The 27,658-nt window shown below is 42.8% G+C and overlaps 1 protein-coding gene across 1 annotated transcript in view; it reads left to right on the top strand.

Annotated features, from left to right (window-relative positions):
- Positions 1-27,658, top strand: part of FANCD2 (Fanconi anemia complementation group D2) — a 66,468-nt gene that overhangs the window by 3,584 nt on the left and 35,226 nt on the right. Inside the window, exons 3-20 of the mRNA XM_015407387.1 lie at positions 815-882; positions 2,909-3,012; positions 3,881-3,944; positions 4,893-4,945; positions 6,087-6,165; positions 7,088-7,212; positions 10,277-10,364; positions 11,396-11,500; positions 12,202-12,287; positions 15,328-15,469; positions 16,578-16,613; positions 17,262-17,405; positions 18,859-18,993; positions 20,592-20,723; positions 21,241-21,348; positions 22,573-22,682; positions 24,765-24,825; positions 26,540-26,659. Coding sequence (XP_015262873.1) covers positions 815-882; positions 2,909-3,012; positions 3,881-3,944; positions 4,893-4,945; positions 6,087-6,165; positions 7,088-7,212; positions 10,277-10,364; positions 11,396-11,500; positions 12,202-12,287; positions 15,328-15,469; positions 16,578-16,613; positions 17,262-17,405; positions 18,859-18,993; positions 20,592-20,723; positions 21,241-21,348; positions 22,573-22,682; positions 24,765-24,825; positions 26,540-26,659 — 1,760 coding nt within the window. The remainder of the gene's footprint in view (positions 1-814; positions 883-2,908; positions 3,013-3,880; positions 3,945-4,892; positions 4,946-6,086; positions 6,166-7,087; positions 7,213-10,276; positions 10,365-11,395; positions 11,501-12,201; positions 12,288-15,327; positions 15,470-16,577; positions 16,614-17,261; positions 17,406-18,858; positions 18,994-20,591; positions 20,724-21,240; positions 21,349-22,572; positions 22,683-24,764; positions 24,826-26,539; positions 26,660-27,658) is intronic.

Genomic DNA, 27,658 nt, shown 5'->3' with positions numbered 1-27,658 from the left:
ATTTATATATTCCTTCCCACTTTTCCCAGTACTTATTTTCTGGTTTCTGTTTTAATTCCATGTTTACTCTATCCATCTCTGCTATTTCCAAGATCTTATTTTTTAATTCTTTTATTGGGGGTAGTATATTAGTTTTCCATCTTTTTGCAATTAAGATTCTTGCCGCCGTTATGATATAAATGATTATATGATTGTGTTTTTTAATTTCATCTGGAATCATATTCAATAAGAATATCTCTGGCAATAGAGGTAACTTTATTTTCAAATTTTTATTTAATATTCTCTGCAATTTCTTCCAAAAGTCTCGGACCTTATTGCAATTCCACCATATGTGCATAAATGTTCCTATGTTTTTTCTGCCTCTCCAACATCTATTGGAGGCACTTGGGAAGCATTTTGCGATTTTATCTGGTGTCCAATACCATTTATAGTACATTTTATATGTATTTTCTTTAAGAGGTACTGCTCTGGTTAATTTGATCGATTTCCAAACTTTTGTCCAACTACTTTCTTCTATTCTATGACCTAATTCTTTTTCCCATCTAGATTTAGATTCTTTCATTTCGTCGTCCGGTCTTACATCCTTCAAGAGCTTTTTATAGATTTTCTGTATCAATTTATCGCTCGACGAAAGCCAGATCTTATCTAATTCTGTTGGACTGCTATGAAAGCCTATTTTTTTAATCATAATTGTACCTTGTCAGTATTATATTTTTGTCCCACCATGTTAATGCCACATTCTGTTTTGCTAGCATTTCATCCGATTTCAGTTTCATGTAGTGAGATGACAATGTCTGATTCTCTTGCTCCTTAGCTACAGATGGTGCAGTTTCCCAGAAGAAGCTTCATCAAGCCTTGAGGAAACACCCTTCTTATCCACAGGTAGTTCATAGATATATATTCCGAATGTTGTGAGGCTTATATTGATTCTGACTCAAAAAACAGGTGTCTTCTCATCTATAATGGATTCTAGCAATCAAGTTTGGAGGAGAACAATTCAGATGATTGCTAGAATCCATGATATATTAAAAGATTGGAACTTTCACTAGGACATCATCCACCCCACCCTTCTTTTTCTTCTGAACCCATTTCCCTCATTGTTCTACTTGATGTGAGTCATCTACAATGCCATCCTGTGCAGAGCGGTGGCGTAGGGAGGAGCGGTGGCGCAGGGAGTAACAGCACCTGCAGTAACATCTATAGCGAACAGCCATAATGGCTGTTCGAATCCCCACCGCGGCCGGAGTGAGCTACCGGCCCCAGTCCCAGCTCCCGCCAACCCAGCGGCTCGAAAGTAATTGCAAGTAGAGAAATGGGTACCTGCCTTAGAGGCGGGGGGCACCCTCCTCCTGGTTCCGTGCCAGGAGGGTTGACGGCGACAATGGCAGTAAGAGAAGCAGCGGCGGCGAGGAAGAACAATGGCGGCGTCTGGCGGACCGTAGGAGCGACGACGACATCGGATCGAGGCGGGACCGGATGACGCAACTGCGGAGCGACGCGGCGCAGCTGGAGCCCGAAGGTACGAGTAGCCGGGAACGCCGCAGTCCAGGAGCAGTGCGCATCAACGGAGGGTCCATCTGCAGCCCGCTGATGGTCACCCCTCGCCGCAATGCCGAGACTACGCCGGAGCCACCGAGAACGGAGAGAAGCCTGTCGTCCGGGTGCTGTTAGGCAACCCCTCCCTGCACAATTGTCGCCCTAGGTAGGATCTGACTACAATAATGTAGGCCACCTGTAAACCGCTCTGAGACCCAGTAGGGGTCATGAGCGGTATAGAAGTCAAATGTAAATAAATAAAAATAAATAAATAAAGAATTACATTTTTCCAAGACCATTGACCTCAATGTACATAGAAGGGTATAACTCTGTGATAGCACTGTTAATATATGAATTACTATCAAACTAGGATGTGAGAGGAAAATGGAAATATCTTGATGATCATATAGAGTTCTTCTGAAGACTTGTTTAAGGAATGCTGCTGGCACATTTGGAATGAATGTTACATTTGTAGTGTAAGGGATGGAAGATGATAAACTACAGGCCTGTTTTGCTAGGAGGGCCTTAAAAAAACTTAAGTTGCTCCAGATCACAGGAAACAGCCGTTGTAGTTTGACAAATGTGTCGAATACCAGCAACATCTCCAGAGTTGGCTTCAGCCATCTGGCACAGGATGGATTGTTTTCCGTATCTGATCCTAAAGTCCCCAGAAGTCACTGTTCTGAGACTTTGGGGGATTGGGGAAAAACTGGTTTTAGCAGAAAGGATTCGCCCCCTTTCGTGTTGGTTTCAAGCAGATACTCCCCAGTAGCATAGAAAGGGTTAAAGAAGAAAGTCCAGTACAGCTCCTTTGTCAGAAGTTGCCAAGAAAGGCAATCTTCGTCCTAAAACCTTTGTCTCCTTGCATCCACATTCCAGAAGGGAAAGTTAAAAATCTATACTGTAGACTGGGCATCACTGGGCTAGGCAACACAAAACCAGGGAAACACTGAGAGGACAATCCAGCTCTGGGATTACACATATAATCTCACTTGCTCACATGCATGATTCTCTGGGGGACCAGGAGCACTCAAGGGAGGAAGGGAGAAGGAAAAGAACTCCTCATGGTGGTGGCTACTGGAAGACTGGGTCCCAAACCATGGGCTTGGGGGAAAAGTGTTTTCCTATAGTTTGGGGCTCAAGGAGAACACAGAACCAGTCCCTTTTAGTTTGCTTGAAGGTGGCAGGAGCAGGGAGGCTGAGGGGAACAGTTGTCACCAACTTATCACTAGATCTTACATAAAAGCATAAGGGCCAAAAAGAGTAAAGCTCATTCAGGGTTATTCTTCTTCTGCCTTATTTGCCTGCCAGGGCATCCTAAATTGTAATGTCTACTATTGCTCTGTTCTTTTGTTCTCTTTCTTCTCGGCAGGTTGTTGGAGAGTTCATCAGTGGTTTGGAATCCCATATAGAAAACAGAGATCAGTTCAGGAATTGCCTTCTTCCTTGTGTACCTGCACAGAGTCCAGAAATGAGGTTAATAAAAACGTGTCCTTGTTTTCTCCCTGAAAATGTTGATCTGTTCAGCAATTATGAAGCAAACATTCAAGGAAACGAGCTACAATGTAGGAAATGGCCCTTTGTAAGCATTCCAGACAGTTTCTGGATTGGAATTGGAGAGCTTTGTCAGCTGAATCACTTTTTAGAGGTTTGTCCCTATGCTCAAGTGCGGTGGCTCAAGTGGTTAAGACGCTGAACTGCAGGCTGTGGAAGGTCAGTAGGTCAGCAGTTCGAGACCCGGGGGCCGCATGATGGAGTGAGCTCCCATCTCTAGTTCCAGCTCCTGCCAACCTAGCAATTCAAAAGCAAGAAATTGCAAGTAGATAAATAGGGACCACTTCGATGGGAAGGTAACAGCGTTCCGTGCGCCTTGGTGTTTAGTCATGCCGGCCATATGACCACGGAAATGTCTTCGGACAGCGCTGGCTCTTGGCTTTGAAACGGAGATGAGCACCGCAACCCTAGAGTCAGACTCGACTGGCATTCGAGCAAGGAAGCCTTTACCTTTACCTTTTACCCTATGCATTAGTAATTTTATTTATTTAAAATATTAATATCCTGACTTCTTAGACTCAAGGTGGCTAACAAAGCAAGAACCAAATTGCAAATTCATAAAACACAATTGGTGAGATACAAACAACACACATTTGTTCAAATTCTTTCTCTATGGAACCGATGGCAACATAGACAAGGCTGTCCCAATGTAGACTGTGTTGGCTTAAAGCCAGCCATGACCATTTATCTGGTTTGTACAGCCTTAGATTATGCAGCAAAAAAAAATAGTCTACCTAAAATGGTGGTTAAAAAAATAACAGTAACAGCAAATTGTTTTTCTTAATTACAGTAATGCAGTTCATTCATATTGTGAAAGTCTCATTAAACTACTCCTTGGAATTGAGATATTGCAGGTAAGGTCACTTTACAATGCACTGATTCCAACCGCATTGGCAGTCTGTGTTGACAACTGTGAAGACAGCCAGCAGCTAGATAGACATGAGTGGTTGAAGCAAGGGTCCACAGATCTTAACTTGCTGGTCAATATTTATTTGTCACCTCAGACCCTTTCTCCATCCGTTGGGGGAAGAGTGGGATTTTGTCTGTGGTTGCCAGGTCTCCTGCTCATATATTTCTGTAGTGGGAGACTTCCCATTGTTGCTCTCTGGTGCCTAGAAGGCTAAGGGGGAGAAAAATGGCGGCAAATGGAGGGTGCTCCAGCACCACACTGTCATATGACATCACTTCCAGTGAAGTGACATCATGACATCAGAGATGCTCTAGGATTTCTAAAAACTCTATTGTTTAAGCAATAGAGCCCCCTCATCCAGTGAAAACTGGAAGTGATGTCAGGGGCTGATGTGATACTGGGGTGCCTGTCCCCACCATCCAAATATTCCCAGGGATTCTAAGCTGCTGTCTAGCAACCCTATACCTCACTACGCTTTGGAGGAGCACAGATCACTCTTGCTACTTTTGTTTCTCCAGGTCTAGTCTGAAGCAAGCTACTTATTTCTTTTTCCCCCTGAGACCTCTGTCTGTTCTTGAGTCTGGCTCAGTGAAAGACACAGGTGTCCTCCAAATGCTGTGTAATTTTTAGAGAAGTGAGGCTCGTCATGCTAGCTATTCATACTTTTCAGGGTTGTTGCCACTGATGACCAAGCAACTGGAATTGTGGTTTTCTGGATTGAAGTAAATATGGAAATGGAAAAGTCGTGAAATGTCTTGGGCTTTATGCTTATGCTTGTTTTAATGCACCTGTGATTAATGCCTGCTATGCATGCTGGGGCTGTGTACAATAATCCTTTGTATTCCCATCTGTGCATCTTTTTAAAAATGCTTTTGTCTCTTTTTTTTCAAAGCCTGCTGTTATAAGACTTTTGTTTGAGAAACTCCCTGAATTTTTTCATGAAAGGTGAGTAGTTCAGTGCTTTGACTTGAAGCATTGGTTACTATGTGTTTTCTAGTTATTTCTTCCTAAGTACTTTTTGAAATTCCAAAAACTGACTCTAATGAGCACAGAGAAAAGAAAAAAAACAGCTGGATAATATAGTTTCTTCCAGGTCCTTCCTTACATGAGTGTCAGTGCTCAAGAGTTTGCTATGTGCTCTTGCCTGCTGTAAGTGAGTCTTAAAGGAAAAATCAGTATATCTAAATCTTAACATGGGCCCATCTGCAGGTACTTAAATTAGTGGATGAGGGCCACATAGACACAAAAGAGATTTTTAGGGGGAGACCCAGGTTTGCAGGAAACAAATCCTAAAAATAAAAAGAGGGGTTTACAAAAAAAACACACCAAACCAAGAACAGTTGGCTGTACAAGTGCATACAACTGTTCTTCAGAGATGGGGTGCATGAGGAGAAGGAAGGCAGGGGAGAATGAATGGAAGCCCTCCCCTTTCCTTAACCACCGAGGTGGCAAAATTAAAAGTGAGGGAGGCATGGGACCCACCAGCCCTCCCTGCTGCTAAAGCAGCACTGCTTCCCCCCCCCCCACTGAGGCACCAAAACAGGAGATGGGCAGGAAGCACAGGACCCCTGAGCTGTCTCTGCTAATGCGGTGGCAACACTCCTGCCAAGGCAGTGATGCTGGAGCCAGGTGAGGGAGGGCAGCACTGGCTAGGCACAGGGAGCAGCCTGAGCTGCCGTGGGAGCACCACAGTAGCTGGATGGAAAAGAGATGGGGGGAGTGCCAGAGAAGGGGTGGGAGAGAGAAAGGAAAGGCAGGGGAAATGACGTGCCCCTCCCTGAAAGTTCCTTGCAGGTCCTCTCTTGTAGAGATTCTATTCTGCTGTTAGTAATCAGTCTGTAATTATTGTGAAACATAATGTTAGGGGGTGCCTTCTCTTGGCCCTCCTGAATAAACTGATTATCTGTTGGAAATGAGGATGCCATGCCAAAAGAAAATGTTAATGAAATCGGGTGTTGGCACATGTGTGGAGAGAAATGAGCAGACTTCTATATAATTGGGCTTCAGAAAGAAGTCTTTTTTGGTAGAAAACAGGGACTATGGTTGTACCAGATCTATTTTTTCTTCTTTTGTTCTGATCTTTCAGTGTGGGCAGTGATGGACTCAATTTGCCCCAGCTCATTATCAATCAGTTGAAATGGCTTGACGGGATAGTTGATAGCAAGGTAAGCACTACCAAACCTATCAAATGCCATCTGATATTATGTTGAACATCTAGAGCACTCTAGTCTTTGATTGTTATGAATGCTTTTGTATTGTGGGATTTATAAATGTTTTTAAAGTTGTTTTATATTGGCGTTTGCCACTTGTAAGCTGCCCTGAGCCCGCATTGCGGGGAGGGCGGGGTATAAATTGAATTAAATAAATAAATAAATAAATATTTCTCTGCTTCCTGCTAGTTGACATTTAGCTAGCATTAGCCAATATGCTAGATAGCTGCTAGTTGCTGCAGCATATAATAAGTGGTGATTCTTCTCCTTACACAGACAAGTTAACATATATGTTAAGTCAGCGGCATCACTTTTATGTTGAGTTTTGGATGTAATGCTTAATCTTGTCCATAAAATAAAATACAATGCACTTGTAGCATCCTAAGCCATGCAAATGAATTTATTCTGTCAGGAAGAATCTGGCTTTGCTGTGAGGACACCTGTCATGCTCTCACATGTTTCAGCCAGGGTCCTGCATATAGCCTGTTGGTGCAGCCATGGAGTCTTGCTTTCTCATCTAGCCATCCCTGAATTCCAGAAGTCCACTCACAGAACAGATCTCCCCATCACCAGCTGCTCCTCTGTATCGAGGAGCTCTCAGGAACAGCATGGGGTGCAGTTTGGGGAGATGCAACTGGAGGAGAGAGAGATCACAGCCCCCTCTTGGTGACAAGCTGTGTCTTGTGCATGATTGTGTAGGAGAGTTGGATCCAATGCAGTATGCTTACAATAAATAACTGGCTTATATTCTGTTTACCATTGTGCAGCCTCTTGGCTTCGCTGTGGACAGTGCGTTTTAGCTATTGGTATGAAGGACACCTTCTTTTCCTTTACTCCAGTTCAGCTCCCAGTGTTCTAATGTATCTGTCACCTACAGGATCTTGTCTTGACAATCATGCAGATTATATGTGTTTCTCCTCTGTCAATCCAACATGATATTATCACAAGCTTGCCAGAAATCCTGGAAGATTCTCAGCATGGTGAAGTTGCCAGAGAGCTTAGGTGAGGTTTACACGGATGTTTTTTGTCTTCCTGTCCCCTTATGATTTTGTATTAGCTGGCGGTGTTGCCCTAGCCGAAGATACCCTCTGCCACAGCTAGTGATACAGTGAATACAGCATTCAGTTTTGTGGTTTGCTTATACTATATAGTATGGGTAGCTGCTTTTGTTTAAAATAACTGTTTCTCTATTTAAATTTAAGCGTGTTGTTCCCTAGCAGTCAACAGACTGCAGCCATACTTCTGAGAGTCTGAAGAGCTGTGGTCTGGAAAGGCTGTCTATGGATTCAGAGAAGCCTCTGTACACAGTATTTTTTTCTTCTCTGGTGTACAAGAAAAAAAACCCCTCTAGTTGTGACTATGTAATCTTCGGGGGGGGGGGGTTGCCACTGGCTTCATAGCATAGGCTTGCCTTGATGCATGTACTGCTTATGTTTGCTGGTCAAGCTCAAAAGTGCAAGATTTTAGCCTTGGGCTCATCATGAATTTGAATGGAGTAAATGTCTTATAGGCAAAATAGCCTAGCAGTTAAGAACATGAGCTCTGAGTCTTCAGTTTACCTGCGAACACATGAGAAATCCTTATGCAATCTTCTAATTCATCCTTCTCCCCTCAATTTTTAAAAACTTATTAAAGTATTTTTATTTGCCTTCTGTCCTGTTATATGCAATGTGTCTTACAGGAATCATAACAGTAGATAGCAATCGAATTCAAACATAAGTTAGCTTAAGTAAGCTGAATTGATCCAAAATTTAAAAGACCTGTCACCTGGGTCTCTGTAGAGCACCATGTACATTGATGGTAAATAATAAGCCTAACAAAAGACTCCTGACTTGTGTAGCTGGGCTGCCTGCTTGTGTAGCTATTGTCTGGGGTGTTCAGTTCTTGCATGCTGTGAGGCAAAGCTCCCCTAGCCTCCCCTCAAGGGTTAATGTGAATAGTAACGGCCCTAGTTCTTTCTGCAGGTACTAAATTGGTTCCTTGGCCTATACAGCTCTTTTCATCTTCAAGGCCAGGGATAAAGGTGGCATGATTAGCTTCTCATGAGAACCTGCTGCCTGTAGGATGGGGGAGGAGACCCAGTGGTGATGAGGTAACTTAGAGGCTCCTCCAGAGAATGTGTTCTGATTGGATGTCATCCTCACCTGATGTTGCTGCAGGCTTACCAAATACTTACTGTGATTCAGCGGGGGACACATACCTCTTCCCAGGACCATTCCCACGCGGACAACAGACGCACCACACCATGCTGTCGCCAGGAAGTGACGCCGGGCGACGCTCTGGGAATGAGGCTGGAAACTCGATGGTACCATCGAGTTTTCAGCCCCATTGTCAGAGCGTCACCCAGCGTCACTTCCTGGCAACGGCATGGTGCGTTACAGGGAGGAATGTTCCAGCCGGGGATCATGTGTCCCCCGCCGAATAGCGGTAGTACTTGGGAACCCTATGTTGCTGGGCCAAAAACTATAATTTGGCTAAGGCCTAGAAGAAGAGAGGCTAGCTGAGACCCTGATGAACTAAAGGCCTGAATTATGACCTGCTTGAATTGCAATTGCTAGCAACATAGAGAACGCATGAGCTTTGGTCTTGATTTTGAAACTTAAGGTTTGTGTTATCTAATGCAATTCCTAAGAGTTTGCTTACTAGTTGAGCTAGTTTCTTTATTTTCTTGCTGCATGGTTTTAGAGTAATGAGTCAGCTGCTTAATGAAGTTTTCTGATGTATTAAATTTGAAATAAACTTAATAAATCCTTTAAAAATACTTGTGTGCAACGGCCCTGGGGACCCACGGGGTTCAGGTTTGAGCTCCTTGACACGTGCAGACTCTTCTCAGTAGGTCGTTGTAGGGACTGTAATACTGAAGTTGGCTCTGTTTTCGAAAAGAATATCTAACTCCAAAATGGGATCTATTCTCATTTGATAAACTTTTCTGAACCTTTTGAATTTTGTTGCCATCTGTGTTCTGAAGGGCCATCTTCAAGTGTGTATGTCTCCTCTTGCATTAGGCATTACTGAAATAATATTGAGTGAGCTGCTTTCCTCTGGAGATGTTGCTTGTAATTTTTATCACTATTCTTTCCAGTAACAACTGACAACCCGTAATTCATTTGGGAGACAGAGTCGCTCATAACCTGAAAGCCAGTGTGGTGTAGTGGTTGGAGTGTTTAACTAGCATCTGGGAGACCCAGGTTCAAATCCCCATTCTGCCAGCGCAGCTGTCTGGGTGACCTTGGGCATGGCTCACACTCTCAGCCTAATCTACCTCACATAGTTATGAGGATAAAATGGAGAAGAACAGTGTAAGCTGTTTTGGTTCCTGTCACGGCTCAGGTGGGGTGTCACCTGATGCTGCCACCACTCTGGTTCCAGGCTCCTCTGAGAAGGTCCAGAGCACCCTCCCAAGTCCTTCAGACCTCCCTTTTGGCAGAATAATAGGCGTGAGGACCAGGCAGAGTGAACAATGAAAATAATTGTATTTTATAGGAGGTCAAACAAACAAGGTGTAGAATAATAACAGTAAGTGGGTGAAAAGAAAAGAAATCAAATGCCCTAACGCGTCTAAATATATACTGTCCCAAGCTCACTATCTTAAGTGGCCTTAGACTACTCACCCTTCCCTCAGGATGAGGGTCTCTTCCCCACAGCAACCTTCCTTCTGGCTCTGCCCTCTGGGAAGAAGAACAAGCTTTCCCTGTTGTACCAGTTCTCTTATCCCCAGTCCTTCCCTATTGGTCAAAATCAGCACCAAAACTTCCCAAGTCCTTCTGGGATTAGTAGGCCCATCCTCCTCCTACTGCTAGCCAGGCTCCCTGGGCCTAGTAGGCCTCTGGTGGCACAGCCCAGATCATGACAGGTCCCCATTGGGAAGAACTGCAGGGTATAAATGAAGTAAATCAATAACTTTGTTTTATAGCATTTGCAGAAACGTTTTCTGGGGAAATCAACTTTAAACCTTCATATACTGCTAGATAATGATGCAAATGGATTCTGAATGAAATCGAGTTAAATAAAGAGTTTTAGAATGTCACTAGGATCTTAAAGCTTCTTTATTTGTTCTGTGTTTTAGTTCATTGTTAAAGGAGAAAACTGAGCTAACTGTTCCAATTCTGGATGCTCTTTCCAGTTTGAATCTTGATGTGGAGCTTCTCTCTGAGGTAGGGAGTCCTGTGATGAATGCAGGGGTTCACATGCAAAGTATAAGTTCCAAATAAAGTCTTGGTGCAAAATTATTTGCACAAAATTATGCACAAGCGTTAAAAGGATGCACAAGAAGGTCAGAAAAGACTGGATTGGTTGGCTAGAAATAGGACATTTTTGGGTCATCTTCATTGATTGTCTCAGCATGTACAGATGGAATGATAATCTTGGTCATTCTCCCACAGCAGTGAAATCTTTTCCCTGGAAGATTTTCCTGAGTTGGTCCCTGAGTACTTTTGGAAAATGCTAGGCATTGGATGGTTTTAAGATATGAGATTCTAAAAGCTTTGAGATTTTAGCATATAGTGCCTTGTATCTAACTGTGCAAAGACTTAAGAGCATAAGTTTTCTTAGGAGGGGCATATGCCCCTCCTACAATGTTAACTGTAGTCTACTGAACCTCTGAAACTTTTTTGGGGGGGTCATTAGACCATCAGGAATAGCAAGGGTGCAAAATAGGGATCTACAAGAGGCAGGACCCGCGATACTCGCAAGGGCGGGGAAGTATTCCCCACAGCTCCCGGCCTGCAGATGCAGGAGACGCGACAGCAGGTGAGCCCAGCCTTCTCCCTCCCCCTCTCCCTCCCCAGCGGCATACGCAGGGAATGCTCCTTTACTTTTGGGGGGATTTAAGTATCCCCCCTATAGTTTTTTATAGTTTTTAGATTTTTCTGTACATCTGGGGATTGCCCCAAATGTGCAGGAAAATCTCCCTGCCTCCCGGGTGCCCCCGATGTGCGGATTTAGATATCCGCACACAGGGGGCGCCTTGGCTATTAGATATATAGATAGCAGGAGGAGGGAATCGGCATAGTTCCCATAATTCTTCACAACTGCATGGCTGGATACAGGCCATTGGTTTTTAGCCACATTATGTCTTCATGTATGTACATTTTCAAATAAAGTCTACCCGTAGTCTTTGGGGACAGGGCAATCAAGAAGTGCAAATAAATAAATGCAAGTGGAAAATCTGCTGTTCTCTTCCTAGGTACGTCGGTCTGTCATGGTCACAGTGGCTGCTGTTAAAGTGGAAGATTTGCCAGTAGTCGTCAAATTTATTCTCCATTCCATCAAGACCACTGATGCAGTGGAGGTACATTCCAACCCCTTTTCTCTTTTGCCACTTGGGTTTCTGTCAGCTATTAAAACCTTGAGAAGAAACATATGCTTGTGGCCATGATCACCATTCATTCTGTCTTGGAATATTACGAGGGGGTGTTGAAAAGGAAACTATGGAGAAGAAGGATGACAGTAGGTGGGTTCTGAACTGCTCCTGAGCAAACTGAGATTCCTGCATTCAAAATAACAATATCAGCAATTAATGGACTATAGTTTAGAATCCCAGCTTAACATCCCCCTGAAATAACCTCCCCCTCTTCTTTTTCTATTGTACATTCACTTATCCTTGCAGTAAAGATCATAAGATTTTTTAAAAATTTTGTAGAAACAATCATAATTACCAGAGTGTGTATATTTATTTATAATTTGAATTTATAAACAGCCCTCCCGAGTACACAGGGCTCAGGGTGGTGGACAGCAAGAGTAAAAACATTCATAAATAGTAAAACAATGTAAATGATACATAAATAATAACAGTAATAAATATGCAATGCTGTCAGTGATTAAAATGACTGAAACCTGTCTTGTGGTATTCTCTGAAGCCTTTCTTTCACATCATGGCAGTTTGTCTCCTCCTCTGTCTTTTATTATCATCCTCTTGAAATGTGTGATCTGTAATATTTGAGTGTATTTGTGGGTCATGGCCACAAAAACTTGTGCATTGCTGTCCCACAGGTAATTTCTGATCTTCGTAAGAAGCTGGACCTGGAGTCTTGTATTTCACTCCCACGGATTCAGGCTTCTCAGAGCAAGCTCAAGAGGTACCAATGTGGTATTTGCCTCAATCATTGTTCAGCCCATCTCCACCCTAAAAGTTGCTGTGCCATTAGATAAGTACTGAGGAGGAGCTAAATAAATTATAAAATGAAAAAGGAATGTTGTATTACTATAATGTTGTACTTTTAGGACACTAATGGTGTTGCAGGCAGATATTTAGGCTTCTCATAAGGTTGGAACACCTTTCCTGTGAGGAAAGGCTGGAGAATCTAGGATTTTTTTCAGTGGGAGGGGGGAATCATGTATGGAATGGAGAAAGTGGATAGAACGTTTTCTGCCTCTTCCATTATACTAGAACTCACCCAATGAAATAGGGTGGGGAAATAGGTTCAGGACAGACAAAAGGAAACACTTCTTTACTCAATAAGTAATTGGAAATTAACTGCCAAGGGCATAATGATGGCCATGAACATTATTTATAAAGGTATTAGATTCGTGGAGGAAGGGTCCATCAGTAGCACTAGCCATGATGACTAAAGGGAACCTCTGTAGTCAGGCAGCAAATTTAACATGGATATTAAGCAGGAACAGGAATATCTCCTTGGTGCTCATAGTTTTCCTCTCGACCTTTCTGGCCTTGGACTTTCCTGAAATGGTGGGGCTGTGACTTCCTGAGGTTGCCCCAAAAAGGGCCCTCCCAGCCACTCGGGAAGCTGCCAATGGAGGTGGGGCCAGCACGGCTGCAATCAAGGCTGCCCCAACAGAAGCCACCCTGGCCAAAGCCCTCCCAGCCGCCACCAGGAGAGCATCCACCACCACAGAGAAATGGCAGCCCACTTCACGGGGACCCGTGGAGCCTGCCCCTGACTACCACAAGGGATACAGGGTAGGACTCCCGAGGCCCTGAAGCAGGAGACTTCCCATGGCCGAGCGAAGGAATGCGGGGAAAGGGGAAGGGAGAATAGAGTTCTTACCTTTGGCAGGAACAGGAATGCTGGGGAAGGAGGAAGACACCAAGCACAGCCACACCTACTCACACCAGGAAAGACAGGCGGGCGCAAGAGTCTAGGGGGAGGAGCTAGGGAAGAGGGTTTAAAAGGATGGTTCGGGAAAGCCAATGAAGGAGAGGAGAAGAGGAGACAGACAAGAGAATCCACAACACAATCACGAGAAAGGGGAAGGGGGGAGGCGCAAACAGATGGGGGAGGATAAAAAGGGGCAAGCAGCTGAGGTCGAGGAGGATTGCCTCGTCAGAAGTCCACGCTAGGGAGAAGAGTGGCTGTGACCAGGAGTAGGCTAAAAAGGGGGAAACAACCCCAAGCTCTCCCAATTCTGAGACCTCAGTGTCCCCTGGACAACGGCAGAGAAGGGCAGGGCCAGGAGTAAGCAGGATGGAGCTCACACAACCAAAGCCACTTCTCCTTTTGTTTTGTTTTGCTTTTTGGTATCTTTAGTCTCTGGTACCTTTGGCTGTGGTGGTACGCAAAACTATCACCTTCTGTCCATGACTCATCTTGGGATCAGAATCAGATAAACTATGCTATTTTTATGATCAATTGTCAAATAGTTTAGTTGATTCCCCCACCCCCCAGCCTTTATTGAGCTTGATCTAACTTGGCCTTCCTTCCCTTCCTTTTCCCCACTAAACCTTGCAATGATGTGTCTGCAGCTGGAGTGGTGGCCGACAAGAGCGTGGGCGGGGGGAGGGAAGAGTCTGTCTTCCTCTCAGTGCTTGAGAGTGCATTGTAAACTGCTGTACCCTATGCTACCTTAAACATACAATAACTTAGTTTTTGCTGGGAGGTAGAAAGGATAAAAATTGAAGGTAGAAAACAAATTCTGTAGTAAACAAAAGAAAATGTATTGGGACTGAAACACTCATATGGTCAAATATGCAGGATTACCAGCATATCTGGATATCAGTTTAAACTTTATAACACTGAAAATACTGAACTGTTTTTTTTTCATTAAACACTTTAAAGCATATTAATTGCTGCCAAAATTCACATTTAAATATATTCTTTGAAAGAAGTTGTGTATGTCTACAGTAAATGTAGGAATTATGATTACCGAACACTGTAGATTGTCATATAGTAATTTTCATAGTATGTATTTTCTGTAACTGCATTAAAATATTTCACTCATTCTAAAAGGGTGGGAAATCATAAGAGGTGATTCTTTCAGTGCTTTCAAAAATTTCCTAATTTTTTTCTACTGGACAAATTGGAAACAATTCTTCAGACTTTTGCATGTTCTACATTTTGAGTGAGAGAACCCTTCTAAGAAGCATTTCACTCATTCCAAAAGAGAAAATAGTTCACAGGATTTGTGGGTGTTTTTTCCCCCAGTGCCCCCCCAAATTTCCAATTCTCCCACAGGCTTCCACATCCATAGCTTATCTCCTCAGAGTAGCTTTACTTTTCCCTGGCATCAGTATCACCGCCTTCATTTTAGCAGGATCCTACTTCATTACTTGTTAGTGCTACATAAGAACATAAGAGACGCCAATGTTGGATCAGGCCAAAGGCCCACCTAGTCCAACACTCTGTCACACAGTGGCCAAAAATACCAGCTGCCATCAGGAGGTCCCCCAGTGGGGCCAGGACATTAGAATCCCTCCCCCTGTTGGCCCCCCCCCCAAGCACCAAGAAGACAGAGCATCACTTGCCCCAGAGCCCCTATCTATACCTTGTGGCGAATAGCCACTGATGGACCTCTGCTCCAGATGCCTATCTAATTCCCTTTTGAAGCCTTCCATGCTTGTAGCCGCCACCACCTCCTGTGGCAGTGAATTCCATGTGTGAATCACTCTTTGGGTGAAGAAGTACTTCCTTTTATCTGTTCTAACCCGACCGCTCAGCAATTTCATGGAGTGCCCACGAGTTCTTGTATTGTGAGAAAGGGAGAAAAGTACCTCTTTCTCGACCTGCTCTTTTCCATGCATAATCTTGTAAACCTCAATCATGTCACCCCTCAGTCTACTCTGCCTGCCAATGCATCCTTTTGTAGGTGATAATTTAGCCACCAAACTTAATGTTGGAACAACTGTTGTTTAGAGCTGCTTATATTGTTCAGATGCTGGAGTAATCCCTCCTATTCTTTCCCTGCTTTTTTCAGTCTCTCTGCAAACCAAATGAACATCAGTCAGGACAGTGTTAAGCTCCTTTTTGAGGTCATAAAATCAGCTGTTAAATTCCAGAAGACTGTTTTGGAAGCCTGGGTTAAGGTCAGACTGATCCTTCCATCTGGCTTTGCTCTCTCATCTCTTGCCCTTTCTTTCAAATACAGTTTTGTACAGCTGTATTATACTTTAGACTTCATTCAAGAATTCTGTTACAACTCTGTTTTCTTCCTAAAAATGAAATAGTGTCGAAAATTGTTTTTTATTATTATTGAAGACTAGCTCTGTTGTTGAATACAAAGCATATGTATGCTCTGGAAAAATTTCTGTTTAGGAAAAAAATATGCTGTGGACACATCAGAGGAAGAAAGCAGAGCCATAGACTTCAAAGAACATCTGGGGTAAAGATGTGTTAGTACTCTGATGTCTTGCTAACCAGTCTGGTAGGCACATTCTACTGCAGAGGGGCAGCCTTGAATCAGGACAACCACAGTGCCATGCTCCTTATTCAGTGTTGTACATGACAGGTATTATAGCCCCATTGCTCTCTGAAGTCTTTCTGGCCTCCTTGTTGCCATTGTGGCGTCTTAAGGAGGCTCCTTAATGCCTAAGTTCTTGCAACTTGAGAAGAATTGAGCTGGATGGACTGCTAGGAAGTACCTCCTTGCAGTACAGTAGTAGCCAAAAGGGGATTGTAACATGGTATAGCTAGAGAGAGAAGATAGGAAGTGCTGCTGCAAAACCTGTAGGCCAGAATAGATGCCTTAAATGGAGTGAAGGTTTTCCACCCATCTTTTTCATGGATCTCCTGACTTGGCTCCTGGTTGATCGTCTGAATTCGAGCAGGAAGATCTTCTTTGAGTCAATAATTTGCAGATCTTTTACGCTCTTGAAGGTGAGGTTCCCTAATCAGGTTTCAGAGCATTTCTGACTCACAGAAAAGAGGGGCCTAAATACATTTTCCTCCCTACTCCCTGCACACTCCGTGCTGTCACCACAACTGTTACCCAAAGGTAGTGACATCTGTGGTAGAATGGTTCGTATTCTGATAGGTTTTTAATATCCTATCTATGCCAGAATTCTAGACTGGACTGTCATCTTAGCATGAGCAGGTGTGCCATTTCAGAGATGTGTGATGTACACACGTGTATGTAGATTGCTTATATGTATGTGTATATAATATCACAACAGTCATTTGCATTCCCTCTTCTAGGCTATTGAGAATGTAGCTTCTGACTCTGAGCATAAGGTAATACATATCTCATATTGATTTTGCAGTAACTATGTTCCATGTAGAATTCTTTTTAGGCATGTTAATGGGAGGGGTGGGTAGCACTGATTTCCTTCATGGCACCCTCTTTGAAAACTTCACTATGGCAGCTTGAATAAGTAAGGAATTGCTACACGGAGCAAGAGGTTGTGTCTAAGTGTTATTCATCTGCTTTCCCTATGTTTCAGGTAGATAATCCTGCAACACATTTCTTTCTCTTTGTCTTAGAGAGAATAAAATCTACACTCTGTCAATAATCCATTAAGACAAATAAGCATCAAATAAGTCTACACATATTTGCATACTATGAAGAAACTGCCTCGTAACAAAATGTCTAAGACAAAATTCTTGGCCACAGAGCAGCAGGCATTCTCTGACATTAGTTCCCTGCACAAGACAGAAAGACAGAAACCTGCCCTTCCACTATTGCTATCACTCCAAATTACATTGAACAAAGGGATTTACTTGATGGAAAGACTGCACAAGGACAACAATAGGTTCTGTGCAAACTACCACAGATTCTGTGTTTGCGAGTGCGTTCATTTATCGTTTTAAATTGCTTGCCTGATCCTACTTGCTTGGTGTTCACGTTTGTATAATCAGCATCATTGTTTCACTTGCAAAAAGGTTCTGGATTTGATAGTGCTGTTGATAATCTGTGCGACAAATGTGAAGAACCAGAAGCAAATTGAAAGAGTCCTGAGGAACAAGATTCGGTCAGGCTGTATGCAAGAGCAATTGCTGCAGAATGCCTTCAGGCATCACTCACAGGTGAGCTCACTCAAATTCCATCTTGTTGCTTCATCTCGAGTCTGTCACCAACGCCACTCTAGGTATCTAAGCCCCCTTTTTTCCATCCTTAGTTCATCCATATACCATGGATCCAAGGTAATACTAGGGTGAAGAGGGTGCCAGGGGCAACTTGGCCAATAGTTTCCTGAAGACCTAGATTCCAGGCTTCAGAGAACTCCATTGAGAGAGCTGCCAGCAAAGCCAGACAAATCCTGCAGAGCATTCTGGAATCCAACTGGATTCATGAGTCTCTGTGGGCAAGCATAAATAAGTTCGCTGCCCCTGTAGAGGGAGGAAGCAAATCTCAAACTGACCTTCACAAGGTAATGATCAGTCCATGGCACCAGTTTGCAAAGCACTGCTGAATCCAGATCAATTCCAGCACAAAAAACCAGATCCAGCGTGTGGCCTGCTCTGTGTGTGGCGGCCAATACAACCTGGGAGAGTCCTAGCGATGCCATGGCAGTCATAAAGTCCAAGGAGGCACCAGACAAAGCAGAGTCAGTGTGGACATTGAAGTCCCCCAAAACTATCAGTTTGGGGAAACGCAAGGCCCATTCCGCCACCATCTCAGCCAATCTCAGCTGGGAGTCAGGGTTTTTTTTTTCACCACCCAGGAGTTACAGGAGCAGCACTTCCTTTTAATAAGCACTATTGAATTCTGCATCCTTAATTCTGGGAAAGCCTAGCTGCAATTCCTCATTTATTGTCCCTCATAATTTTGGAAATGTAATTGTTTCTGCTTCTGCAAATCCCAATCAAGGACTTGGGTATTTTCTTCACTCCCTTTTCTGAGATGTTGCATTACTTCCAATAATCAGTGGTGATATTATCTCGGCAATAAGCTAAAGAACACCCTATCTTGGAGTTCGGTGAAAACTTGGGGAAGGAAGTATTATTTATTTATTTTATTGGATTTATGAATTGCCCACCCTGCAAGCAGGCTTTGGGTGATTTACAACCTTAAAACATTTAAAATACAATGGATATATAATTAAAATTATCACAGTAAAACAATAAATTATAAATTAAATCCAATCCAAGATGGCATAATAGTCCTCCTTTGCCAGCCACACTGCTGTTTTGCAGGGCAGGGCAGGGCAGGGTACGTGGGGGCCATAGAAGAAAAAGAAAGGCTGCCAGTCCTAACCTCTTGTTGCTGCCCTCAACTAAAAGCCTGGCGGAACATCTGTGCCTTACAGGCCCTGTGGAATTGCATCAAATCCTGCAGGAGCCTGATGTTATTTGACAGAGAGTTCCACCAGGTCGGGGCCAGGCCCTAGTCGAGGACGGCCAGACCTCCTTAGGGCTGGCAATCACCAGTAAGTTGTTATCAGCCGATCTTAGTATTCTTCTGGGGACATATTGGAGGAGATGGTCCCAAAGGTAGAATTGTTTGTGCAATTCCTTTTCGATTGGCTTATATTTTCAGGTAATGAGAGACCTCTTTCCAGCCATCCTATCAGTGGCTGAGATCTTTCTGCACGCAGTGGATCCCTGTGTTGTCTCTTTTGGCAGCTGCATGTACAAACAAGCATATGCAACCTTTGACTCATATTGCCAGCAGGTACAGTAACATGGCAAATTCTTTCTCTGCTGTAGAAAATGTATTTTTCTTCTAAATGTATTTTTTTTCTAGACAGAAAAGCACATATATATATATATATGCTTTTCTGTCTAGGAACTTAAGACAGTGTACATCTTTCTCTCTTCCATTTTCATCCTCACAATTCTGTGAAGTAGTTTATAAGTTGAGAGAGGATAACTGGCCCAAGGTCATCCAGGGAGCTTCATGGCAGAGTGGACATCTGATCCTGGGTTCTCCAAATCCTGGGTTCTCCAAATCCTCCAACCACTACAACATGCAGGGTCTCTGAATATAATGCTGAGTATATTATTGTGGGGTATGTGAGATAGGAGGGAGCAGGGAAGAGATAATCTTAAAACACAAACCCTTGGATCCCAAAGTTATTTTCTCTGCATGCACTCTATTCCATGTTCTCTCTTGGGAAGGCATGGTTGTGGTTTAAAGGACCAAGAAAAAGACCAGTTTAAGGTTTTTCCATTTTATAATCCTATAATTCCTAACAATAGAAGTATATTGGGTTTGCAACTAAAACTTTCATACAAGAACTCCAGGAGTATAATCCCAAACCTCTCATCTTGCAGCATGCCTGTCTGCAGATGTGAAATTAATAGGTCCCTGTTCAGTACACATGTAAAGACACTAAGCACAGCCGCTTGCTTGAAGGCAAGTGCCACAATCTACTTCAGATGTAGGTATTCTAGATTGTGGGCTAAGTGGTCAGAACTTTCCAAAAGCAAGGCTAACAATTAATGGGCAAAACTGTATTCTCCGTGAGATGGAAGCTTCACAAGAAAGCTGTCTTATACTGATTCAGACCATTCGTCTAGTCTTACTGGCTGCAGGTGTCCAGGGTCTTGGGTAGATATCTTTTACATCACTTACTAGCTGATCTTGAAAGGCTGGCAGGCTGCTCTCAAGAGAATGTTTTCATTCACACTCCTGAGTTCTTATCTAGAAAACTGACTTGTTTCCCTCTGTCACTGGGTACCAGGTGCAAGATCTCTGTGTCTAGAATGTAGCACTGATGAAGCTGTTCTTGACTTGTAGCCAGCAATTTGGGTATAAGATGTTTAGCTATGTATCTCATCTTGAGTTGTGGCTGGCTTTGCTGTGTATGTTTCAAGGCCCAGTGGATTGAAGCCTGCTATTTCTGTAAATGTGATGTTTTATTAAAATCTTGTAAGCAACCATGGATCTTGCATATCATTTCCTTGGGATTTCTGCGAACTTTGGAGCTTCTGGCTAGGGCTGCAAACACCCTGTTACTGTTTCTTATTTAATCATGTCAAGCACCTACTTTGAGAAGTATGTTTTGTACTACTTTTGAACTACACTAAGCTTGGTTTCAGTATAGTGCCACTTCACTCTTCCAGAGCCAGTTTGTTTAGGTGCCCTGGTGTATGATAATCAATACCTGGAGAGACAAATAATCACGTAAGGGGGAAAACAGCAATATTTTCAGTTGAAGGTCAGCAACTCCTAATGTGTACCCAGTTCCATTCATTCCAAAACTGGATGTGCCTGCTCCAGAGTTTTTTTTGTTTTCCCTTTGTTTTCTTGGTGGCTGCTCCCTGCAGGAGATTATAGGTGCTTTGGTGACGCATGCATGTGGTGGAAATGATGTGGAAGTGGATGTCTCTCTAGATGTGCTCGTTGACCTGGTGTCTGAACATACCTCATCAGTAGTTCCATATGCTGTCTTTCTGAAGGTAAGCAGAGAGCTTTGACTGTAGTAACAAAAGACAAACAACTAACCCTCTCAAAGATAGTGTCAAAAATACTAGTGGGGGGGGGGGGTTGATGAGAGGTGGCAGTAAAAAAACATGCCAGTATTTAAAAACAAAAATTCCGAGCACACTACCAATTTTGCTTAGTTTGAGTAAGGGCAAATAAACATGACATAAATGGGAATAGTCTGATTTCAGTCTTCAATGGGTTGCTTCTTCTACTGGAATCCCTACACATTCTGAATCTCTTGACAATTGGGGCCCAGCTCATCTGTGTTAGGTAATCCTGACTACATACTCTTGCATAACCATGTAGGTAGGTACCTTACTGGGTCAGAGCAAGGTCAAACTAGTTCAGCATTCTTTGCAATCATTAGGCACAGGGTGGTCCTTCTGCCCACTCCTGACCTGAAGGAAGCCTATCTGTGTGTTCCATTGCTGTATTGCAAACCAGTTATTGAAATCAGTTTTGCCTGATTTGATATTTTTTTCCTTTCAGAGCATTTTAGACTACGTGGATAATTTAAGTCCACAGCAAATCCGGAAGCTGTTCCACATCCTTAGCTCACTGGCATTCAGTCAGGAGCCCAGAAGCAGCCACATTCAGGTGAATGATAATGCAGTTTATACTTGTGATGAATGTCCAAAGTTTGTTGTATGTCTGTGATTGGGTGTGAATTTCATGCATGTCCAAACATGTGAATCTGTTTCTCCATTACTCAGACCAGTGAATGCCAACAAACCTGTATAGGTAACTGTCAGAGTAAAACAAAGGGGCTTGTGAACCCTTAAAAGAATAAGCTTTGTCAACATCTTGCTCACAAAACCTTATGCAGTAATTAGCATATTAGTCTTTAAGATGTCAACAACAATTCTTTGTTTTGACTGAAGCAGATTAACATGGCTACCTGGTGTATTTCTGAGATTTCAGAAATTCACAAAATGTTCTTGGGATTGTCCACACTTAGAACCATCGAGTTGGAAGGTACCTCCAGGGTCATCTAGTCCAACCCCCTGCACAAGGCAAGAAATTCACAAATACATCCCACTCCACACCTGCAGTGACCCCTGTTCCACACCCAGAAGATGACTAAAAACCTCAAGAATCCTGGCCAAGCCGGCCTGGAGAAAAATTGCTTCCTGACCCCAAAGTGGCAATCAGCATTTCCCTGGGTGTGTTAGAACGGGCCACAAAAACTAAGCACTGAGGCAACCATTCCTGCCCTCCCTCTCATGATCTGCCTAAATTCACAGAATCTGCACTGATGTCAGATGGCCCTCTAGCCTCCGTTTGAAAACCTCCAAAGAAGGAGAGCCCACCACCTCCTGAGGAAGCCTGTTCCACTGAGGAACCACTCTGTCAGGAAGTTCTTCCTAATGTTAAGCCGAAAACTCTTCTGATTTAATTTCAGCCCATTGGTTCTGGCCCAACCTTCTGGGGCAATAGAAAACAACTCCATACCATCCTCTAGATGATAACCCTTCAAGTACTTGAAGATGGTTACCATAGCACCTCTCAGTCGTCTCCTCTCCAGGCTACTTACATGTGAATGGTGACATCTACTACTACTAATTTGCTTCCACCCAGAACCTGAGGCATGTATCCCTTGAACATTTTGTCTGTTTTCTGAAGTCATCAGAGAAATACGGGGGACAAGAGGATTTACTGACAAAACTTCCCCCAAGGAGACCCTTTGCAGGATGGGAACTGTGGCAACTGTTTATGCATTGAATGTTTCATGCTGCTTCTCTGGTTTCACCTGTGACCTGATGGCATGACATTTATCATGTCTAGATGAGTTACTGCTCTGTTCCCTCTCCTTCTGTGCAGGACGACATGCACATGGTGATCAGGAAGCAACTCTCCAGCACTATTACCAAGTATAAATGCACTGGGATTATTGGTGCAGTTACCATGGTGAGCAGCATGGCAGCAAGAAGGTGAGCAAGTGAAGAAAAATATGCACATTGTCATATGACTATTTTAGACCCAGAAGAGGGTAGGTATGGTGTATCTTGATAACTGCACTATAGAGATCCAGGAGAATAAAGATTTCTTGAAAAAATTGGTGTCCAAATGTATAAGGTGTGTTGCTTTCTGCAATCCAGCAGTATTCAGTTGAGGTGGATTGTCAGCATGGTTTAGAAAAAGTAACCAGCAAGATCTGAGGTGTGTTACATGCAATATATACATTACCCAAGAGAGGAAAATGATGGGCAAGATTCTTTTAAGATTTTTTAGATGCTCATTATTATGGTTTGCAGTCCTTTGTGGATTATTGGTACATTGTAAGGGAGGAGGATTAAATCTACGTTGAGGGGGTGGGATTTAGAGGAACTACATCATCAAAATGCATGCAATGAATTAGGGAAGTGCTAGTTCTGTGGAATATTTATTTACCATCCAGAACCTGACAAAGGGTAGTCAAATGCCAGAAAGGGGGTCAATATTAAAAACTTTTTTTAAAAAACCGATAACGTTTATTTATTAGGTATATTTTCAGAAGGTACAAGGTAGAAGAGAGGTTACAAACAGCTGAATGCGTAATACAGAATAATAACATACAGTGATCATAAAACCTTACACAGAAACTGTAGTAAACATTGTATTTAAGGAGCAAACTAATATCATAGCATCATTGACCATATAACATTACTTGGTAATCAATATTAAAAACTTAATGAAGGAAATATATAAAAAAATACATTTATTAATCACAAATTTTAAAATTATATAAGGGCCCAATCACACGTTATGTATAAATAACAAATGAAAAAACACATGGGCTGATAATGGGCCGGTCAGATTTATCAGCCCTTGTGTTTTATCCTTTGTTATTTATACATAACGTGTGATTGGGCCCTTATATAATTTTAAAATTTGTGATTAATAAATATATGTATTTTTAATATATTTCCTTCATTAATATTGGCCCCCTTTCTGGCATTTGACTAACCTTTGTCAGGTTCTGGATTTTCCCCCCCTCCCCCCTTTTTTGTCCCTGAATATTTATTTACTTCATTTATAGCCCACCTTTCTCACTGAGACTTAAGGCAGGTTACAAAATACAGAAACCAATTCAATGAGACAACATAAGACATCAAATAAAACAATGCAATAGGACACGGATCACAGAAATTAGGAAATAATGCAAACATAAAACTAAGGCATAACATAAGCAATTTAGAGAGGGGATGACAAAGGTACAAGACTGTACAGTAAAAGCAAGATGATACATATAATAAATATTGCAATAGACGTCAATTCTGTTCCCTTATAAAAGTGCCCTCCTGGTCTGTTTCATTATATTGCAGCTGTGATCTCTATATAAAAATGCCCTCCTGAACGTTTTTGTTTTACATGTAAAGGGGATGGCAGGCAAAGATTTTTATGGGATTAACAAAAAAGGCAAAGAGAGGTGAACAATTGCCAGTAACTCAAATGCAAGCCATATGCAGAGTTATGCCAGTGCGCTAATATACACAAGCACCCTGTGCTATTGTTTATCTGTTCCTTACTGTGAGACCTCACGTGTGCCAGTGTTTGGGTTGCAGAAGTTTGATTAATTATTAGTCTGTCAGTTATCAGTCATGTTAAGCTTTATATTTCCAGTTAAGTAAATGGGATTTCTTCTACTTGCTCTTAAAGTTTGTTTTACTGGGTCTCATCATCAAAACCTGTAGCTATCCTGAAGAGCCCAGGCTCACTTGCTTGATTTCTGTCCATTAAACTATCATTTTTGTAATACGAAAAAGAAACTTAGGAGGATCTCTTGAGCTTTGGAAGCCACCTCTGTCCAAGAGCATCCTTGCATGTGATAATTATACTAGCATAAGGATGACTTGACTACTTGGATCATGACCAGTGAGTTGTCAGTAGGACTACAGTGAGTAAAGGTTTATATATACATCAAGGGTTTTTTAGGATTCTTAGAATCATTCTCCATCCCAGAGTGTGAAACCTGCATTCAAGTGCCCAGCCGCGTCAAATGACATTAATGAATATCTACCTATTAATTTCAGGAGTAAAGAAAATGGGCATCTATTGGAAAAAGCACCCCTAAGAAAGGAGCAGTGTAAACAGGTAAATACGTAAATGTATACTGCATTCTCAGACGAGTAACCTGGGAGAGAGAAATTAGTCCTTAGAGAAGTCACTACTGAATGGAAGCGATGGGTCCATATAATGCCTGGGCAGACTTTCAGATCAATGTCATCAAATACAGTCACACACATGGATGGACAGGATTTGTGCATTTCCCTCTTAATTGTTTCCAGCATTCTATTAGGAATTGATAGAATTTGAAACAAGGTCTGACAGGGTTTAAGAGTTGCCTTGTGCTGTATGAGAAATCTTCCATTGCAGGAAAACTACTTCCTTCTCCTCGCTCCCTACAAACTAACTGGGTATCCACTGTCATCAAAACTCTAAGAGTATCTCCTGCTAAATGGAACCGTATGTCTAGCATTCTGTACCTGCGTTGGTGTTTAAGGCTCTGCCTACTTGTTGTGCCTGTCCACTTCCCTCCACAAGCTAGCTTGGGGAACAATTTACTGCAACTCTGCCCATTCTAGCTATCTTGCTTCAGGGATGGTGAGCTGACTGCTGCCCCTCGTCTTTCAGATAGCAAGACCAAATAGTCATAGTGTGTTTCTAGCATAAAGCATTCAAAATATAAGAAAGTTTTTAAAATGAAGAAAACATATTATACATTTAGTAAAGGTAAAAGTTTCCCTTGCTTGAAAGCTAGTCGAATCCGACTCTAGGGTGGGGTGCTCATCTCTGTTTCCAAGCCAAAGAGCCAGTGCTGTCCAAAGACTTCTCTGTGGTCATGTGGCCGCCATGACTAAATGCTGAGGTGCACAGAATGCTGTTACCTTCCCACCAAAGCGGTACCTATTTATCTACTTGCAGTTTCTTGCTTTCGAACTGCTAGGTTGGCAGGAGTTGGGACCAGAGACGGGCGCTCAGTCCGTCATGCGGCACTAGGGTCTCGAACTGCCAAACTACAGGCCTTCCGGTCTGCAGCTCTGAGCCACCACATATTAAATGGCACACCTTCTTGCAGCATAAGAATCCAAGCTGTAGCCTAAAGAGTTCTACATGTTGCAGTCCATATTGATGTAGCATAACATATCAAAACATACTAGCATGGCAAAAAGCGTAAAATTAGCATGGCTTTCCTCTGGCCTGTAGCCTTATTATAGTCTTTTGCCCTCTGGCCATCAGGTAGTTCCTTGGATCCAATCAGGAATCCCCCCTGATGGAACTTGTCAGAAGATATTAACATTCACACCTGCTTCCCCCCTCCCATCTGGTTACACAACTGAGCACAGGTTCTTACAGTTAGCCAATTACCACGTTCTTGAATCCAGCCTTGAAAAAGGATGATATCTTCAGGAACACCCAAACCGTGGACACCTGTGAGCCAGAGCAGGCCTGCTAATAGTCACATTAACCCTTGAGGGGAATTAGGGTGCTTTGCCTCATAGTCTGTGTATAGGTTTGTGTGATAAATCAATGCTTTTTGAGTCAGATAGTACTGGTAGCTGATGTGCAATCACTCCTTCATTTCTCTAACAACTTGTCATAATTTTCAAAGGGGAATTTGCAAAAGGGATCTTGTATATCTATAGCTAACAAAATTACCTGCACAACTTTATAGTATTTTTTATAAAAGTCAAGTGCTGTAATCATTCAGCTAGTGATGCTTCATATCTGAAGTTTCAAAGTACGCTAACATTTGTGGGCTGAGTCGATGTCGTGCAATAATTGTTCTGCTTTTTTTTTTTTCCAGATCACATCTTTGCTCCAGCTGGTGTGCTCTTGCTGCAAGCAGGTTCCCCAAGCCTCGGCTCTGTACTATGATGAACTTGCCAGCTTGGTTCAGAAAGGGAATCTGGACTTGCAGATCCTGGTAGGATACAGAACTATGGGTCTTCATCTGTTCAATTCATGATTGCGACTAGGACAGTGTTGCATCCCAAACTGTGTAGTGATTCTTTATTGCAGCAGATGATTGTTAAATAATTGGGTTTTTTGTTTTTTTTAAAACAAAGCCTTGTTTAGTAAAGGCAATCTGAAGGGTGCTTAGTCCTTTCAATGTTTCTAATTGCGTTCTCCATGCAGTTGCAAATGCTTGGTTTGAAACGCTTATTTATTTACTTATTATTTATTTATGTGTTAGATTTATGTCCCGCCCTTCCACATGGGCTCAGGGCGGCTAACATAAGAGGCAAATGCCATGCATAAAACAATTTAAAATCAATAATCGTTACAATTAAAATATCGGTGCTCGGTAGTAAACTATGACAGTTCCAAGATGGGGATTCCGGTGATACGCTCCAGGGAACGCTGACGTCTCTTCTAGTTAGTACTTCACTTTGTCAGCTCTTCCATCCCAGGGCCAGTGCACCTTGTAGAAAATTCCACCAACAAGGATGAGAACACGGTGGTGGTACAGTGGCGGCAGCGGCTCCTACTCGAAAGCCTGGCGGAAGAGCTCCATCTTACAGGCCCTGCGGAACTGTGCAAGGTCTCACAGGGCCTTGATCTCTTCCGGGAGCTCATTCCACCAGGTAGGAGCCGCCACCGAAAAAGCCCTGGCCCTGGTGGTAGCATATTTAACAACCTTGGGGCTGGGATAACCAATAGATGTTGTGCCCTGGAAAGGCGGTCCCACAGGTAAGCCGGACCCTGGCCTTGGTGGTGGGGAGAGCAACTTGGAAGGGGGATTTGGAGCAGGGAAAGAATTAAGCACCTCTATCAGTTCCTCTCTCCCAATGGCTTTTAAGGAAGAGCTGGGGCTGCTGGACATTTGCATATATTTCCCGTCTGTAGAGTGCCATTGCTTGTACTGAATACAGAATAGTGTGTATATAAAAATATTACAGAAATGGTTCAGTGGATGGTTAAT

This window comes from Gekko japonicus, unplaced genomic scaffold (genome assembly GCF_001447785.1).
Source record: "Gekko japonicus isolate JY-2015 unplaced genomic scaffold, Gekko_japonicus_V1.1 scaffold298, whole genome shotgun sequence".
NCBI classification, from domain to species: domain Eukaryota; kingdom Metazoa; phylum Chordata; class Lepidosauria; order Squamata; family Gekkonidae; genus Gekko; species Gekko japonicus.
The sequence above is the reverse complement of the archived record's forward strand: the minus strand, read 5'-3'. Positions and strand labels throughout refer to the sequence as shown.